The following is a 17,695-nucleotide window of genomic DNA, read 5'->3' as shown; positions in this document are numbered from 1 at the left end:
CAGAGCCCGGTTCCATATTGAGATGAGGAGTGTCGTCGAGCAGGCAGGCACTCTGGGGTCAGGGGAAGGCTGGGGGACATGGCGGAGATGCACCTGGACACTGCCTGCCCAGGCCAGTTCACAGCCACCTGCTGCTCCCTGTCTCCCACCTCCCTCAGCTCCCCATCTAGAATACCTGGGGGACTGCAGTGTGACAGAGGGGACCCCAGCACACAATGCCACTCTCCTTCTTGCCTCACCTGCCTGGTCTAGTTGCTGCCGGGGCCCAGGTCAAAGCAGGGAGTCTTTGTTCCAAGAAGGGCCCTTCCCAGCTACGTGGGTAGGAGCCATGTGGTGGGAGCCCCTTTCTGTCTCCAACAGATGAGTGCATTTGTAGCAGGAATCCCACCACCCTCAGACACGACTGTCCCCAGAGGCCTTCTGGTACCCCACCCTGGTCCCAGCACAGGTGTGTGTTGGTAGACAGCAAGCCCAGCTAGGGACACCACTGTGCCAGGCCCAGACCTGGGCACCTCCTCCTTCAATCTGCACACGCCTCCGCAAAGTGGCTTCTCTGTTTGTCACCCACGTATAGATGCAGAAACAAAGGTATAGAGATGAGAAGTGACTTACACGAGGTCTCTTGGAGGGTGAGTGGTGGCCCTGGGATTTGAACCCAGAGTGAATGTGACTGAGGAACAACGGCTTTTGTGACTTCTTGGCGAACAGATGGCAAACCATTTGGGGGCTGGAGGGCTCAAGCCAGTGTGGTTGGAGCTAAAGGGTGTGGTTGGAGCCCCTTTTTGTAAAGGGTTCAAATCCCAAGTGCACCACTTACCCACCAAGTAAGTCACTTCAGTAAAGCTACAGCTCAACCTAAAGATCAGCTAATGGCAATGCCAGATGTGGCCTGGGCCCTGAAACCCACCTCACATGCTCCTCGCCAGGTCCCTGAAACAGGTGCTGTGACTATCCTCATTGATGACAAGGCTCTACAAATTCAGACTAAAGTGTTACTGGGTGATAATGCTATTGGTACCACTTGGGCTTCAGCTCAGCTTTGAAGGAATTTGAGCCCAAAGCAGGTAGGAATTTTCTCCTGGCAAGAGATGTGTTTGAGGGGGTGGTAGCGGCCCTGCTCCCCTCTGACCCTCTCCCTCTCCCCTCAGCCCTGGTGACCTGCCTTCAGACCCTGCCGGGCAGGCCCCGGGGCTGGGTGCAGGAAGGTGCCAGGATGTGGGGTCCGACACGCTGGCTGCCGCTCACAGTGATGGAGAACCCCTCGTCCACCCAGTGCCAGCAGGCCAGAGCTGGCCATTAAGGGAGCACTGCTGGGCTCACCCTGCTTCAAGTTCAATTAACATCAAAACCACGGCCAATATTTTTTTTTCCACCCTGCCCCTGTGGAGGGGAAGGAGCACAGAGAGCCGGTATCTCCAGTGTTGGCTTCCTCTGCTCCCGGCTCCTTCCTGTGGACGGGGACAGCCGTCTCCCTCCTGATGAACGCGCCCTTGTGGGGAAGATAGAGCGTCATCAGTGGAGGCGCCTGGGAGCCGCGCAGGGCACAGAGGGACAGAGTGGCCAAAGGCTGGCCAGTGGAGCCTGCCAGGAAGGGAGGGCAGCCTCCAGCCACCCAGGGGGGGAAAAACCAGCAAGGGCCAATGGCCTGACCCCCTCCGGGGTCCTGCACTTCAAAGGCCAGGGTCAACACAGTCTGTCCAGTCTGTCAGCGAGGCTTCTGTGCTGTGTGGTTGCTGCTCTGATGGCCTAATGCTGCAGCCAAGACTTTCCCAGGCTGATCTGTGGGGTCAGATGGTCAGAGATACAGCCTCGGTCATGGTCCAAGTCTAGAAATTAAATAATTAAAACCATGTTCCTCCAGAAGGTGGGTCCCAATACAACTCCCAGCCAGTCTAGCCTGGAGCCGGGTTCCATGATCATTAACAAGCCAGAAAGATGAGAAGGAAATCCATAGCCGGCTTCCTGTCGGACTCCACTGTACCCCTGGGGCTGGCGGCAATCAGACCTGCCATGCATCTGTCACTCCTGCTCCTGGGGTCTGCCACGTCCCCTCCTGTCCATCCCTGCCATCTCTGCCTGGGACTGAAATCAATGGGGAAGGGGCTTGAGGACCCATGACTGGCCTGCAGAGCTCCAAGTGACTTGGGCATTTGCAGACAGAGGTCATTTGTCTAATAAACTACGGAATGGGTCACTCCACTCCTCATTGTATATGGGACACAGTTAAATAAGAAAAACAAAAATAGAATGTTGCAAAGCCTGGGACAAGCTGGCTTGTGCCCCAGGAAGAACTAGGGAAAGAGTCATCCAAGGGAGAGGGGAGGAGCTCACTGTCTGCCTCATCTGCCATGAAGCTGCAATGGTTTTAAAAAATAAAATAAATATATATATATATAAAATACACACATGCATGCACACACAGCCCTCAGTATCTAGGGCAGGGATGGGGGTGGGAATGTTCCCAGGACCCTCAAGGATATCAAAATCCAAGGATGCTCAAGTCCCTTGTATAAAACAGAGTAGTCTCTGCAGACGATCTATGCACATCCTCCAGGATTCTTTCAGTTATCTGCAGATCACTGACTACACCTCATGCAGTGTAAATGCTATGTAAATAGATGTTAGAGTGTATTGTTTAGGGAATAATGACAAGAAAAAAGTCCATACATGTTCAGTCCAAATGCAGTTTTTCCCCATATATTTTTTATTCGTGGTTATTTGATTCCAAGGTTGTGGAAACCATGCATGCGGAGGGGCAACTACATGCTGTATATATAGGTCATCTTTTTAAATTTTTAAGTTTAATTTAAAGTTAATGAAAATTAAATTAGAAATGTGTTGACCTTTAAATTTAAATATATGTACACAAATATGTTTATACACACACACCCAGTTGGAGAATCAACTTGTGCTCATTGTAGCACATTGAGAAATGCACAGGAGGAGAAAGAGAGTCCTCCCTCCTCTCCACAACCCCACACGCTGGGTGGAAGTGAGAGAGCTGCCTGCCACCAGCCCAAGGAAAGAGAAGGAGATAAAACCTGTCCTGAATTTTGAGATTTCTAGTTTGGGCACCAGAGTAAACTCGGCTAACACACCCCCATCCATCCAACTACCAGCTCCTAAAAGGTCTTCAAATGTATCGGTGACTTCTAAGAAAGAAGGGATCTCCAGGGAACTCAAACTCAGAGCCCCACGCATGTGAACTGGCACCAAGGAGGACCATGAATATTAGACCCAGATATGGGACACAATAGATCAAGTCTGGAATTTTAGTGCCAATCCAGGGACAGGAAGATGTGTTGTTGGGACTTAGCAAGGACAGAAGTTGGCCCTGGGACCCCTCCATGTGTGGGAGGCTAGCAACTTGCCAACTTACCAACTCAGGAAGCTTTCAGGACATTCAGTCTGTCCAGATGCTCTGGAGGAAAGAGACAATGTCTCCTCCCAAAAACCAAAGAGCAATGACTGAACTACCTGCAGACCTAGAGTCTAAGTTTATAGCAGGAGACAGCGGCAGAAACCTTGAGCTGCGAATTTAATGTAAAAATAGCTGTTGGGTTCATGGAATGTATAGCAAAGGACATAGGATCCCCATGGAGTGGGTGGGGGTGCTGCTGAAGATGAGCTCACAATAAAAATTAGAAACCACATGAGGGCCAGGAGGGCTGAGTTTACCCCCTTAGCACGAATAACAAATAGGGAAATTAGCACCTCAAGAACTTGATTGAGAACACTATGAAAAGTCTTGGAAACAAGGCCAAAGTGTTTAAAATGATTAGCTTTTTAAAAGGCTAAAAATTATGTTGAAATGGCAGAGATGTTTTCTCATTATCAACAACAGAATAAAAAGAAACAACAAAATCCAGAGCTAGTTATTTTAAAAGCTGAATAAAATAGCCAAACTGTGGCAGTAGTATGTAAAAGAGAGATAAAACCGAACAGAATACTAAAAACAAAAATGGACGAACCTATAGGCAACTAAAATTTTTAACACATAAAGGGAATATCATGAATTTATGTCAATATAGGGGACTTTCTAGAAAGTAACTCAAGGAGAAACAAAAAAGCTGAATATATAACCATTAAAGAAATTGAAACAAGGGGCTGGGGATGTGGCTCAAGCTGTAGCGCGCTCGCCTGGCATGCATGCGGCCCGGGTTCAATCCTCAGCACCACATACAAACAAAGATGTTGTGTCCGCCAAAAACTAAAAAATAAATAAAATATTTTTAAAAAAAGAAATTGAAACAAAATTAAAATATATCCACAAAAGGAAATAGCACCACATGGTTTTACCAAACATTTAAGGAGCAAGTTTTAGCAAACATTAGGAGCCCATAATTGCTGTCCTATACAAACTTATTTAGGAAGCCAATATAACTTTTTTTTTTTTAAGTATAATTCAGCTAGGCACAGTGGCACATGCCTGTAATTCCAGCTACTCAGGAGGCTGAGGCAAAAGGATAGCAAGTTCAAGGCCAGCCTCAGCAACTTAGTGAGACCCTATCAAAATAAAAAAAATAAATGAATTTTAAAATCTGGGGATGCAGCTCCATAGAGCACCACTGTGTTCAATCCTCAATACTGATAATTAAATAAGTATAATTCAAATATAATACAATTCCCCAATTTTAAGCATGTAATTTAATGAATTATAACTATGATACAGAATATCTTCCCACTTTAAAAAGTTCTCATGTCCCTTTGCAAGCCAATTCCCTGCCCAGTACTGAGCTACTTTTCTACCCCTGGCCAACAAAAAAATCACTGATCTTTTTCTCTTCCTATAGTTTTGCCTTTTCTATGATTTCAAATAAAGAGAATCATATAGTGTGTAGTCTTTTGGGTCTGGACTGTCTCAGTTAGTGTAATGCTTCTGAGATTCACTCCAGTTGTTTTAAGTATCAATCATTTATTCTTTTCATTGCTGAGTAGTATTCCATATACCACATCCAGCAGTTGGGACTTTGGGGTTATTTCTAGTTTGGGCTGTTTGCAATCACAAGTTTTCATTCCTCTGTGTCCCATATACCTGTGAAATTGCTGAGCTATGTGGCAAGTGCGTGTTTAATTTTATAAGAAGCTTCAAAACCACTTTTTAAAGTAGTCGTAACATTTTGCATTCTTACCAGCAATGTATGAGAGTTCCGGTTTCTCCAGATCTTTACCAACACTTTAGTATTGCCGATCTTTTTACTTTTAGCCATTCCAGTGTATGCATAATGATATCCCATTGTGGTTAATTCTCAAACTTTGGTGATGATACCAAACAAAACAATAGGAAAATTATAGATCAACCTTACTTATTTATAAATACCAATGTCACAGATAGTAAATTGTGTATGTATATCTGACAACAACAGCAAGATATATCCCAGTAATGCAGGGGTGTTTTAACATTAAAAAGTCTATTAATATAATTTACCTCATTAATATATATAAAGAAAGGGAAATGTTATTTCAATAAATGCAAAAAAATGATGAAGATCAATATTATTGTAAAACAAAAACACAAAACCTGTTAGCAAACTAGCAACAGTAGAGAACTTTCTTACCCAGATCAGCCATATTTTCAACAACTATCATACTCAGTGTTAAAATGTTAGAATCATTCTTTTTCAAATTGGACAAGTATATCATTATCATCCCTTGTATGTCCCAAATTTTTTAAACAGTGTGTCAAGGGGGAAAAAAAGACAAAAAAAAAAAAAAAAGGTATAGGAATCTGAATGAAAAACTACAGGACTGTTAACATACATTGACTTATGATCATCTTTATAGAAAATCCAAGAGACTCTTTCAGCAAAGTTGCTACATATAGGTCAACCTTCAAAAGTTAATGATAGTACAATACAAATAAATTTAAGAACTTCTCAAAATATTCCACAAATAAAGTGAAAAGAAAAGCCCTGGATTGTGCAAAAATTGTTTCCACCCATAAATAGACAAAAGATTAGTATCTGGACTAGTTAAAGAACACCTATATATTATTAATAAAAAAGATGAAGAACTCAGTAGAAGGAAAAAAATGGAGAGAAGACATGAAAGAGAGTTTTCACCAAAAAAGGGAAGAGGAATCTGGACTAAACAAAAGGATACTCTATATCACTAGTAATCATGGAAATGAAGATGACAACATGATTCCATTTTATTCCAAAATCAAGAAATCCAACAATACCAAATAGTGGGAAGGCCATGAAGGATCGGGGACTCCTACATACTGCAGATGGTATGGCTCCTTTGGAAAAAGACTTGGCATTAGCTAGGACAATAGAGCACATCTCCTTGACCACCGGGACTCCATGCCATTATCCCCCTCAATGACCCACCACGCATTCCACTAATGTCATTAATTTTGTCTTTACCAAAGGAAGCTCTGAAAGTTTGAGCATCTTTCCAGAGTTTACGTAGGCTACCATGGTTCAGATACTTTCTACTCTTGCAATAGACAATCATTCTCCGAGTGGCTTTGGAGCAGGAATGGGGTCTTAAATCGGCCCCCAATTGCACCGCCCCCCACCGCCCCCTCGCTGCCCATGTGTTCTGACCCGCAGTTCCTCCAGGCAACTCGGGACTCCAGGCTGCACCGCCACAGTCAGCCAGCAGGGGGCGAGTCGGCTGCCTGCCATTTTCCCTAGTTGGGCATTGTCCCTCAGCAAGGAGAGATGGCTGATTTTTTAGGAAAAAGGTCGTGCCATGGGAAGACAAAGTGACTGTTTATTAAGCAAAATCAGGGGAAATACACAGTAAAGTAGAAATAATGAATTCATTTGTAATCCTTCTATCAACACAACCACTATTCATGCTTTGGTACTTATCATCACACATTGTAAAAGATATTTTTTAAATTATCAAACAGGCTATTAATACACTGTATTGCATTTCTTGTTGCTCCCCTGGCCAGCATTTTCCATCACTGACCACCTGTTGGCCCCTCCAATGGAAAGCCAGAGTTCACTTGGGTCTTCCTTTACAGAAAGGCCTTTTGGTGGTTTGGGGCATTTTTGCTGTTAAACAGTGAATAAACATCTTTGTGTATTTTGTACTTGTATTTATTTCCTTGGCAGCAATTCCCAGGAGCAGAATTGTTGAAACCAAGAGAAATGAAAATGTTTAAAGTTCAACCAAATTGCTTTCCAAAAGAGTTGCACTATTTTATGTTCCTGCCAGCAGAGTATGAAAGTTACTGTTGCAGAAGTGATTTTTTTTAATTAAACCTTTTATTTTGACATAACTGTAGCTTCACATGCCATTGTGACAAATATACAGAGATTCCAGATACCCTTTACCCAGTTCCACTGAGGGTGCCATCTTGCAAAATTACCCAGAAGGTCGATGTTGATACAGTAAATATCCAGAACCTTCCCTCACCATATGGACCTCCTGGTGCCCTTTTCTGGCCACACGTGGCCTCTTTCCATCTCCCCTCCCTCACTCCTGACCCTAGTAACATTATCCTCTTCTCCATTTCTTTATTTTCTTTTTCCACTTGAAGAATGTTATATAAATGGAATCATGAATTAAATTATTGTCACAACCTGATAAAACAAACTTACAAGTAGAAGAACCATAGAAAACACATTTTTTAACTGGTTCATTTCTAAACCACCACTGTCCAATAAAAAAACAGAATGTGAGTCATATAATGTAATTTAAAATTTTCTATGACCATGTTATAATGACCCAAGTAAAATTAATCTTAACGATACATTGTATCTAGCTCAATATAACATTGCCACTTGTAATCAGTGTTTTAAAAATCATTCATGTTTTAAGTTCTTTTGTCACACTAAGTCCTAGGAATTTGTTGTGTGTTTCATACTTACCACACATCTCAGTTTGGGCACACCATGTTTCAGATGCTCAGAGCCACCTGTGGCTAGTGGCTGCCATGTTGAACAACTCAGTTCTGGTCCAAACTGAAAGCAGATCATGAGTGTGGGGTCTATATATCTATCTCCAGGCTTGTGAGGGTCCACATATGAGCAACTGGTTCTTAACCTTGACTGTGCATTAGAATCACCTGGGAATTTAAAAAACACTGGGGGCCCCTGCCCATCCCCACAAGGTCAGATGCAATGGGTCTTGGGAGCAATCCAGCACTGGGACCTCTTTAAAGCTTCTTTAAAACTCCTCAGGTGATACCAACCGGCAGCAGGATGGAGGACTACTGCTCTAAGGACTTGTCCTGTCCCATTCTGCCAGGCCAGGGCTCCTGGGAAAGTCCAGGGCACACCATTCTCATTCTCCTCTCAGTTCTTGACCTGACTCTTGGAAGGCAGACACTTTCCTATCTGGCATTTTTCTGGAGGTTTCTGGGATTCTCAGCCCTGACAAGTCCTGAGCCTCCCTGCCCATCCCAGCCTCTGCCTGGTCCCACGGAGCCAGTTACCAAGGCTGAAAGGAGGCAAACAGGGTTCCTCACCTGCAGCTCCCAGCCCACAGATGCCATCTTCTCCGCCCAGAGCTTTCCAGCTTTGGGGGTCGACTTTGCCACCCTTCTGGATCCGGGAGTAAAGCTGGCATTTGTGAAGAGCCTGTGGCCTACAGTATGTCACATCGTTCTCATGGCAACTCTGAAGAGAGACTCACTCCTGGGTTATTGATGAAACTGAGGCCGAGTGAGTTTGCCCCAGGCCCCAGCTCCTCAGAGAGCAGAGGCAGCAGAAGGAGCCAGACAAGCTGCCCGGACCTCCCTGCTGCGCACCCTGCCTGCTCCCTCAGAGGGTCCTGACGGGATTATGGGCCAAGCAGCAGGGGAGTGGCAGGGCAGCGCCGGCCGGGGAAGGCTCGTCCTTGTGCTGCCTTGTGCTTCTGTTTCCAGACCAATGCTCTTGGATGCTCAGAGGCTCTGCAGCTGGTGAGATGGTGTTGCTGACAGAGAGGGGGCAGCAGCAGCCCCTGGCCTTCCTCTATTTTGTCACTGGCCACCCCCTGGGGGGGGTGCCCAGTGAGGGGTGACAGCCCCCATTTTGGCCCTGAGTTCGCTCTGCAGGCCTTTAATTCTGTCATTCAGTCAGGAGACATCAAGTTCCCTTTAAAACCGTGAAAACACCTGGTTTCATCTCAAGAGACATCACATCTGCCAGAGCACAGACTCGTGGACCAAGGGCAAGACCCTCTGGGGGCCGTGGGGCCACCTTCCAGGGCCAGAAGAGCCAGTGGACTTGCTCTGCCTTCCACGTGGCCTTGGGCTTCCTCATTTGCAGGGACATGCTCAGAACCAGGTGCTTGGGGGCCTCAGGTTTGCCCAGACATCTTTTCATCTTACATCAACAGGGTGGAGGGAAGGAGGATGGCATCGGGCTAAGAACTAACTCCCCAGAAAAATACAGCATCCCCTATTAAGCGGCTCCCTTCCTTTGGCATCGGGTTGAAGGTTCACATCCTGAAGTGGCTGTACATCGTTTTCCGTTTTGCACCAGCCTTCGGGGGGCTGGGAGCAGGGCTCAAGGGTGTTGTTCTTGGACCCCTGGGGAATCTGTCTAGCTTCTCTGTTTGATCGTGAGGACCCAATGGGGCAGGGCTGGGGCATACAGAAGAAGGGCAGGGACCCAGGATGGTGGAGAGTAGGGGAGCTTCGGTGTGTCCTACATACCCTTAGAATCCTGGAGGCAGCAAACGCCGCTGGGAGGAGGTATTTATAGAAGCACACCCCCGGGGCTTTGTGACGGGGCAGGGCCACACTTGATTGTCTCACAGGAGTCCTCATTCTGCAGTCACACGGCCTTTCTTTGGAAGTCCTGTCTTCTGCAGGGCACCTGGCTGGGCTCTGGAGCTGGGGGAACCTGGGTTTCCCTCCCCAGATGCCCTCATCCCACTTTCTTCCCCTCTCCCCTGAAGAAATAATCAGCAGAAAAAGAAAAAATCATGTCTCTCCTAAAACACAAACATGGACTTTGATCACGGTAGGGGGGTGTCTGGGCATGACCAAGGATCACTCAGTGTCCAGTGACGTACACTTGGTGGCTTATCGCCAGCTAGCGGGGCTGGTGACCTATGCTGTGTTCACAAAACCTGATTACATCAATAACTGAGAAAACAGTGAGGAAAGCTCACAAGCACACAGAAATGCCTTTCAAAATCTGGGACGGCTTTCAACCTTAGGGGTCCATTGGAAAGAGAGAGCTTGCACCTGGATTCTTTATTTTTATAGGAGGGATACACAAAGGGAGGTTTGATGGAATGTTCTTTCCAAATAAGGCAAGACTTATCCTAAAAGGAAAATACCTGGTTTTCCCATCCAGGTAGATCATGCAAAAGCCAAGGAAAAAGGACCCGAAATCTTCATCTCTCCTGTCTTAAGCAAGAGGCTAGTGATGTTGAAAAAAAGTAGGTCAATGTTTCCATTTGTCATTCTGGTATCTCTGCTTTTCGGAAGGGAGCATCCCCAGGGTGGCCGAGCACTCTGGCAGAAGTGACCTGCAGCCCCATGAGAGCCAGGCTGGGAGATGAACAGGAGGCAGCTGAGCATGAACAGATCGTGGTGCCAGATTTCCCAGTTCAAATCCCAGCTCCCCTACTTTGTAGTTGGGAGACCCTGGCATTCCTACTGTGTGACTACCCTCTTTTCAATAAAGTGGAGATAATAACCGTGGTTAGGAGGAACTATGCCACCCCCAGGCACATCATTGTCAAAATGTCAAAGGCAACATCTTAAAAGCAAACAAGAGAAAAATGACTCGTCACGTACAAGGGAACCCCCAACAAGATTCAGAGTTGACATCTCATCAAATGTCCTGGAGCCAAGAAGACAAGGAGGCCCCAGTTGAAAAGACTGCATGAGAGAAAAAGAAAAAATGCCATCATCCAAGATTCTGATAGCCAGCAAAACTATCCTTTAAAAAAAACGGACGGGATAAAAACACCCCGATCAACACACACTGAAAGAACTGTGGCTGAAAGATCCCCCTGACAAGAAATGCTAAATGAAGTTCTTCAGGCTAAAAGCAACCAACACCAGACATTAACTTGAATTTTCATAAACAAAGAACATCAATAAAGGTAATTAGGCAGGTAATTACCAGAACCGGCTGTTGTGTATTTCTTCTCCTGACAGGTATTAAAAGGCGCTGTGTAAGACAATATGTGTATCATTGTAATCCTGGGCTTCCCTAGAATTGTAATGTATTTGAAAAAAGAAAAACAACATAGAAGAAGCAGGAGGAGAATAAAGCTGTACCGGAGAAAGGAAATGGCTTAACTTCAATCCACAGGAAGAACGGGGAAAGAGCCAGAAAGAGTAAATTAAAAGGTCGTATCACAAATTCAAAAGACAGACAGACTCTGTGCTTGCTATGTGTCAGGCTGGAGTCTCCATCAAGAGCTCATTAGTGTGTTCATTTCATTCTGCAAAATGAAGGAAGGAGCAGCTATTTTAATTATGCCGTGAAGAGTTGTGAGGATGAGGTGGATTAACACGTGTAAATTGCTCAGAGCGGTGTTGGGCACATGTGCTGGTCCAATAAACGTCAGCCAGCAGGAAGCTGAGATGTGCGCAGGTGAGGGAAGGGCAAACCCACAACCAGGACTCTGGGGCGGGGTGGCAGCCTGGCCCGCTGTCTCGGCAGGCTGCAGCCTGATCTGATGGATGGCCAGTATCACCGGAATTAGATCAAGCCTGAACATTTTTCCTGTCTACATATAATAGGACACAGGGTACAAAATTGTTTTCCATTTCTCTCTGGCTTTTGTCACACCCGGTGGCCATGGGGGAAGTGAGTGTCGGATGCTCACCCAGAGCTGCGGGAGGTGTGAGCAGGAGGTGTGAGCAGGAGGTGATGGGGTGAGCAGGCTTCTCATTGTCAGCAAGGAAGACTTCGCGCCCTGAACTTTGGAGTTTGCAGTCCTTTTGCTGCTGTGTTAAAGAAGAAGAAAATTGTGCGGTCCTGTGTTTGCCAAATGGTACTTTGGCTCCAGAAAATACCCTAAAATAAAAATCCATTTCTGTTGTAGTGGAATTCAGGACGGCACCCTCTTCATTGTGGGACTGGCTTTGGGTGGGCTGGTGGGTCTCTTCCGCTCTCAGGGTGAGTGGGACTTAGCAGGACAGAGGGAAGGGTTGTTCCTGAGGCCTCCGGCTGAGGGTGGGGCTGGGGTGCTGGGCAGGAAGGGCAGAGAGGTCCTAGGTACAGGTGTGTGTGTTCAAGAGCGCATCTCTGTATGAAGAGGGGAGGCAGGAGCTTTTAAATTTATGGATTAAATGAAAGCCAGGGCTGATTTTCATCTCTTTATGAAGGCATTGAGGAAGAAGTAAACAGAGCCTGAGTGTGGGACACCTGAATTTCAACCCAGACACACACCACACACACACACACACACACACACACACATTTTCTCTCTATATCTGTGTGTGTGTGTATATATTTATAAAACCTATGTGTATATATATAAAATCATCTCTATTTTAATTATAATATATAGAGAGGGAGAGAAATCAGGAAATAAAAATAATACACAAATACACTATATATAAACTACTTACATAGCATAGATGATTGCATTATTTTTACCCAGTATCATACTGTATGCAATTTCATGATTGTTGCCTTTATCACTCAATAAATTTTGGAAAGCTTACCATATTGAACATACAGAATTCTTCATATGTAATAGTCACCGAGTGTTCGATTATAGGGAGGAAGTAATGCTCATTTATTTGACTAGCCCCTGCCCCATGGTCACCTATGCTGCCTGCTGTTTCTTGTCATTGCACAGAGTGCAGCAGAAGCCGCCTGCTACACGGGCACTTTGTCGGTATATCCGGCGTGCATGCCTAGCCGTGCAATTACTAAATTATGGAAGGGCTGCATTGTCAATTTAGGTGGATGTCATCAAGTGGAGCCGTACGCTCATCCCCATCAGTGTAGAGGAGAGGGCCTGGACTCCACAGCCGCACCAGCCCTGGACCCACACTCTCCCTCTGCGCACTCCTTCCCCACCCCCATTCTACAATGAATTTACCAATTCTACCGTGGATTTTCTTCATTACGTGTTTGTTTCCTTTTCATTGATTTCTTCCATGTTATTATTTTCTTCCTCCTATGTTTGTGTCCAAGGGGCTACACACACACACATATACTCTTGAGGCTGTGGTTTTCTTCTGAGTCAACTTTGCTTCTCCCAGTAAGTTGTGGTAAATTATGATTTTCTTACCATTCAGTTCAACAGATAGAATCTTAAGTCATAGAAAAAGGGCACATCGGCTTCAAAGTAATTCCACATGTGTTTCAACCCACAAGACAGTACTGTTGTTCCTTTTACACTCACCACTTATTTACACTAACCCAGGTAATTGTCCTTTCCATTGCTGTTGCTTCTGTCCTGCCTTCCTGGGCTTGGGCACTAATTCATTCTGTGTCACAAACACATTCAGCATTTCTTTTTTTTCTTTTTCTTTTCTTTTTTTTTTTTTTTGATGGGGGTGGGTACTGAGGATTGAACTCACAGGCACTCGACCACTGAACCACATCCCCAGCCCAATTTTGTATTTTATTTAGAGACAGGGTCTCACTGAGTTGCTCAGCACCTAGCTTTTGCTGAGCTGGCTTTGAACTAGCAAACCCTGGGCCTCAGCCAATAGGATTACAGGCATGTGCCACCACACCGGGCATTAACATTTCTCTTGATGCAAGTCTATTGATGCCAAATTTCCTCATTTTTGTTTGTCTGAATATATTCCTATTTTGCCTCCAATGTTGAGGGATATTTTAACTGGGTATGAAAATCCGAGTTGATGATTATTTTTTAGGCATGTTAACAGTGTTGCCGTATTATGTTCTGACTCTCATCATTTCTGTGTCCAATGTTTCCTTTTTTAGTCTTAGTCCTGCTTCTTGATATGTCTGGTATTTTTTTTTTCATTGAGCACTAGACATTCACATGGAGAACTAGAAATGCTCTTTGTGCTATGATATTCCCCAAGATGGGATTTAGTTTTGATTTTGTCAGTCTGTTACCTAGGAGAAGATTGCCTACATTCAATCATGAATTGAGCTGCTCTGAAGATGGATATCCATCTAGTGGAAGCTGGATTATTTCTTTACATGGAGTATTACTTCTTTATAGAGAGTATGAGTATTCCCAAGTCCCCCATTTGAAAATTTTTTCTCTTTACCACAACGCTCCTCCTTGGCAAGCCCTAAACTCTCATTTTGATTTTATAGCACGGTGTACTACTGTAAGATCTGCAGATTTTTGCTCAGCCTCTCACACCCGCACTGTATGAACTAGCAAATACTTTACTTCAATTGGAAAATTTGTACAAAATGTCAATTGCTCTTGACCTCTAGAATCATGGATTTTTGTGATTGCTGTCCAATGTCTTTAAACAGATTTTTTACACTTTATCCAACTGTTAGAGTTATTCTCAGTGGGAGAATTAGTCTAATACAAGCTAGTTAAACATAGTCAGAAACTGCTATTTTAACAAGCTAGTTAATCACAGCTGGAAATGGCTTTTTAAAAATTTCTATTGATGTATCGATTTTTTTCATCAGCATCAAAATATTTTAATTGCAGAGGCTGCATCATAAACATAAATATCTAATAGCTCCTACTTATTTATCTTCAACTTTAAAATAATTTTCTGGCTATTTAATCAATGTTTCTTCTTCTAGACTAACCCCAGAATCATGTGCCAGAGAACTCATTGCACTGAATTCATAGATTAACTTAGGGGAAAGATGACACTTTTATATGACACTGTCAATCTAAAAATGTCACATTGTTTATCAATCTTGTTTTATGTTTGTCAGTTTCATTTTATGTTTGTCAATAGTTTAGAGGTTTTCTTTGTGTAGCATTAACATATAATTTAGTAAGATAATCTAAAACTTTACCATTTTGTTGCTTCACAGACAGGATTTTTTTCTTGCATTACATTTTTCAACTGGCTGCTGTTGGTGTATATCTGTTGGTTTTTTGATAAATAATTTTTGTGTTTAGCCATTTATCTCAGTATTTGGATGATTTTTAGTGATATTTTTCCAGCCAATCTTGACTTGAGCGTCCGTATGTTTACATATTGCATAGGTGATACGATGCACCTCAGAAGGTTTCAAATCACTGGTTATGTTAGTCAGCTTTGTATCACTATAACAAACACCTGAGATTATCAAATTATAAAGGGAAAAGATTATTTGGGGGTCACAGTTCTATAGGTCTCAGTCCATGATTGGTTTGCCCTGTTGCTTTGGGCCTGTGGCGGGGCAGCACATCATACAGGAGCCTGTGGAAGAACAAAACTGCTCACCTCATGGCTGGGAAAAAAAAGAGATTGGTATCCCATCATTCCCTTCACAGGCATACCCATGACCTAAAGACCTCCCACTAGGCCCCACCTCTTAAAGGTTCCAATGTCTCCCAATAGTGCCACCTTGAGGACTAAGCCCTTAACACACAGACCTTTGAGGTACTTTTGAGATTAAAACCAGAGCGCTGGTATAAGACATTTTGCATTACACTGGAGGCCCTGGAATTTCCGGAAGGATTGTCTCTAGCATGGAAATCTTAATCTAGCAAATCCCACTGGTGCAACAAGCAACAAAACAGAGTCCAGGTGCCAATTTCTCAGTGGAGATAGGAGAGCAACTCTTCTGATTGGGGGGGAGTGTGAAATTCTATGTCCCTGAAGTGAGACCTTCACTGTGCCATAGGCAGCAGGGATAGAAATGCCTTTGAAATCTTTCAAACAAGGTCTGATGATACTTCTAAGAGTGCTAAAAAGGTTCTTGTCCTTTAGATATTCCACTTGCAGGATTTTTTTCAAAAAAAAAAAAAAAAGAAGAAGAAGAAGAAGAATATTTGCAGATGCCCATTGTTATTTAGTAATGAATATGTTTATTCATTGTTGATTACACTAAGAAATTTTTTGGAAACAACCTAAGTATTCCACAGTAGGCAAATGGTTATATCGGTTTTGGTATAGGCAAATTAGAGAGCATGTATTCTAAAGCTACTAAAAACAGTAGGAAATAATGGTGTGCTGGGCACAGCAGTGCACACCTATAATCCCAGCCGCTTGGGAGGCTGAGGCAGGAGGATCGCAAGTTCAAAGCCAGCCTCAGCAAAGGTGAGGTTCTAAGCAACTCAGTGAGACCCGGTCTCTAAATAAAAATACCAAAAAGGGCTGGGGATGTAGCTCAGTGGTTGAGTGCCTCTGAGTTCAATCCCTGGTACCCCTCCCCCAAGAAAAAAGAAAAGAATGGTAATATTAAATAAAGTAAAATAAAATCAGTCTCATATTGTATGTATAGTGTGGTTTCATTGCATAGCAAAACCTTTAATTTGCATAGAAAAATTCTGTAACGAAAATAATCCTAATGATGGAATCACTATTATCACTACTTGGTTAGTGCTTTTCCACTTAACCAGGCTGTTCATATCCATACCTTTGGAGAAACACTATAGAGGCTTTTCTAGGCATCTTGTTGGACCTTCAACAGTCATGGTCATCTCTCTCCAGCTAGACTTTTGTTGGCGAGAGCAGTGACCCTTGCTGGTTGCCCCTAATGCTACTTGGTCCCCATGAAAACCAGTTCATCAGCAATTTCCCGCCAAGTCAAGAGTAGGAGGAGTTTTTGTTGACCCTGACCTCCACTCCAAGAGGTTTGGGGGACACATTGTGTCGGGGCTATGCCAGAGCTGTTTCCTCAGCTCATAGCCCGAGCTTCTGGCTGACAGGCTGCTGTGCCCTGCTCTTAGTCTTGGGGCAGAGCGCTTGGAATGCAGGAAGCACACTCGTCGTCTTGTGAGGGCAGTGAATCGTTGCCCAGCAAGACTCAAACTCCAAGAGCATCAGCAATGTGGCACAGAGAGCTCGGGGGCTAGGCAGCTTCAGGACCACTTGGTGAAAGGCAGTGTCTCTGGGAAGGGCCACATTAGGACAGTGAGACAGTAATGACCCGGAGGTCTCCAAGCTCCAAGGGACAAGGTCCTTCTGATGCTGCACCTGCTGTGCTCAACTGTATTAAGCACTGCACCCGTGTTTGCTAATACTGTCTTTGTGATCTGTCTACAGAGATGTCACACTACCCACCAGGAAGGCATTCCACATCCTTATGCAATATGAGAAAACCTAAAATGTCTCCAACTGGTTGATGGAGGGTTAAAATTTGCCAGGGGTGGAAATGAAAAATAAATAAATAAATAAACTCTGCAGAGCAACTGCCACAATAAGAGGGAGATTGTTGGGTGGAAGTAAAAAGTTCAGGCCATTTTGCTGATTTGCAGGGGCAAATTTAGCTTCTCCGATCTGCCCTGGTATTTATTACTCTTCCTGGATCAAGTTGTATTACTCTGTTACCTTCACATTATACTGAGCGTTCAAGAGGTAGCCAAGCCTTGTTCTATTACACTTTCATAAATCCTCACAAGAATTCTTATGAGGTTATTCCTGTTTTACAGAGGAAGAGACTGAGGTTCGGAGTGGAGATATGACTTGCCCAGGATGGGTACATAGGAGAGCCAGCACCTCCACTTGAATTTGCCTGATCCCATATGCTCTTCACACCTCACGTGGCTGTAAATTCCAAGGAATAGACTAGGAGCTGCAGGCCCTCCATCACTAAGTTACATTCAGGGCCAAAGTCACACCTTGGATTTTACAGTCTATCTAGGCCATGAGAAGAAGATGCTAATTAAGTGAGTAAAGAAGCTATTTTAGGAACTTTTGCTGTGTATCAAATTACCT

At 44.2% G+C, this 17,695-nt stretch overlaps 1 protein-coding gene across 2 annotated transcripts in view; it reads left to right on the top strand.

Annotated features, from left to right (window-relative positions):
• The window catches only part of Cacng5 (calcium voltage-gated channel auxiliary subunit gamma 5), a 38,553-nt gene that overhangs the window by 8,003 nt on the left and 12,855 nt on the right, over positions 1 to 17,695 (top strand). Inside the window, exon 2 of one of the 2 annotated variants that reach the window (XM_071603318.1) lies at positions 17,410 to 17,646. The exons of the other annotated variant lie outside the window; for it this stretch is intronic. Coding sequence (XP_071459419.1) covers positions 17,636 to 17,646 — 11 coding nt within the window. The 5' untranslated portion in view covers positions 17,410 to 17,635. The remainder of the gene's footprint in view (positions 1 to 17,409; positions 17,647 to 17,695) is intronic. 2 annotated transcript variants of the gene reach the window in all.

This window comes from Marmota flaviventris, chromosome 17 (genome assembly GCF_047511675.1).
Source record: "Marmota flaviventris isolate mMarFla1 chromosome 17, mMarFla1.hap1, whole genome shotgun sequence".
Lineage (NCBI taxonomy): Eukaryota > Metazoa > Chordata > Mammalia > Rodentia > Sciuridae > Marmota > Marmota flaviventris.
This window is presented reverse-complemented; position numbering and strand designations above follow the sequence as displayed.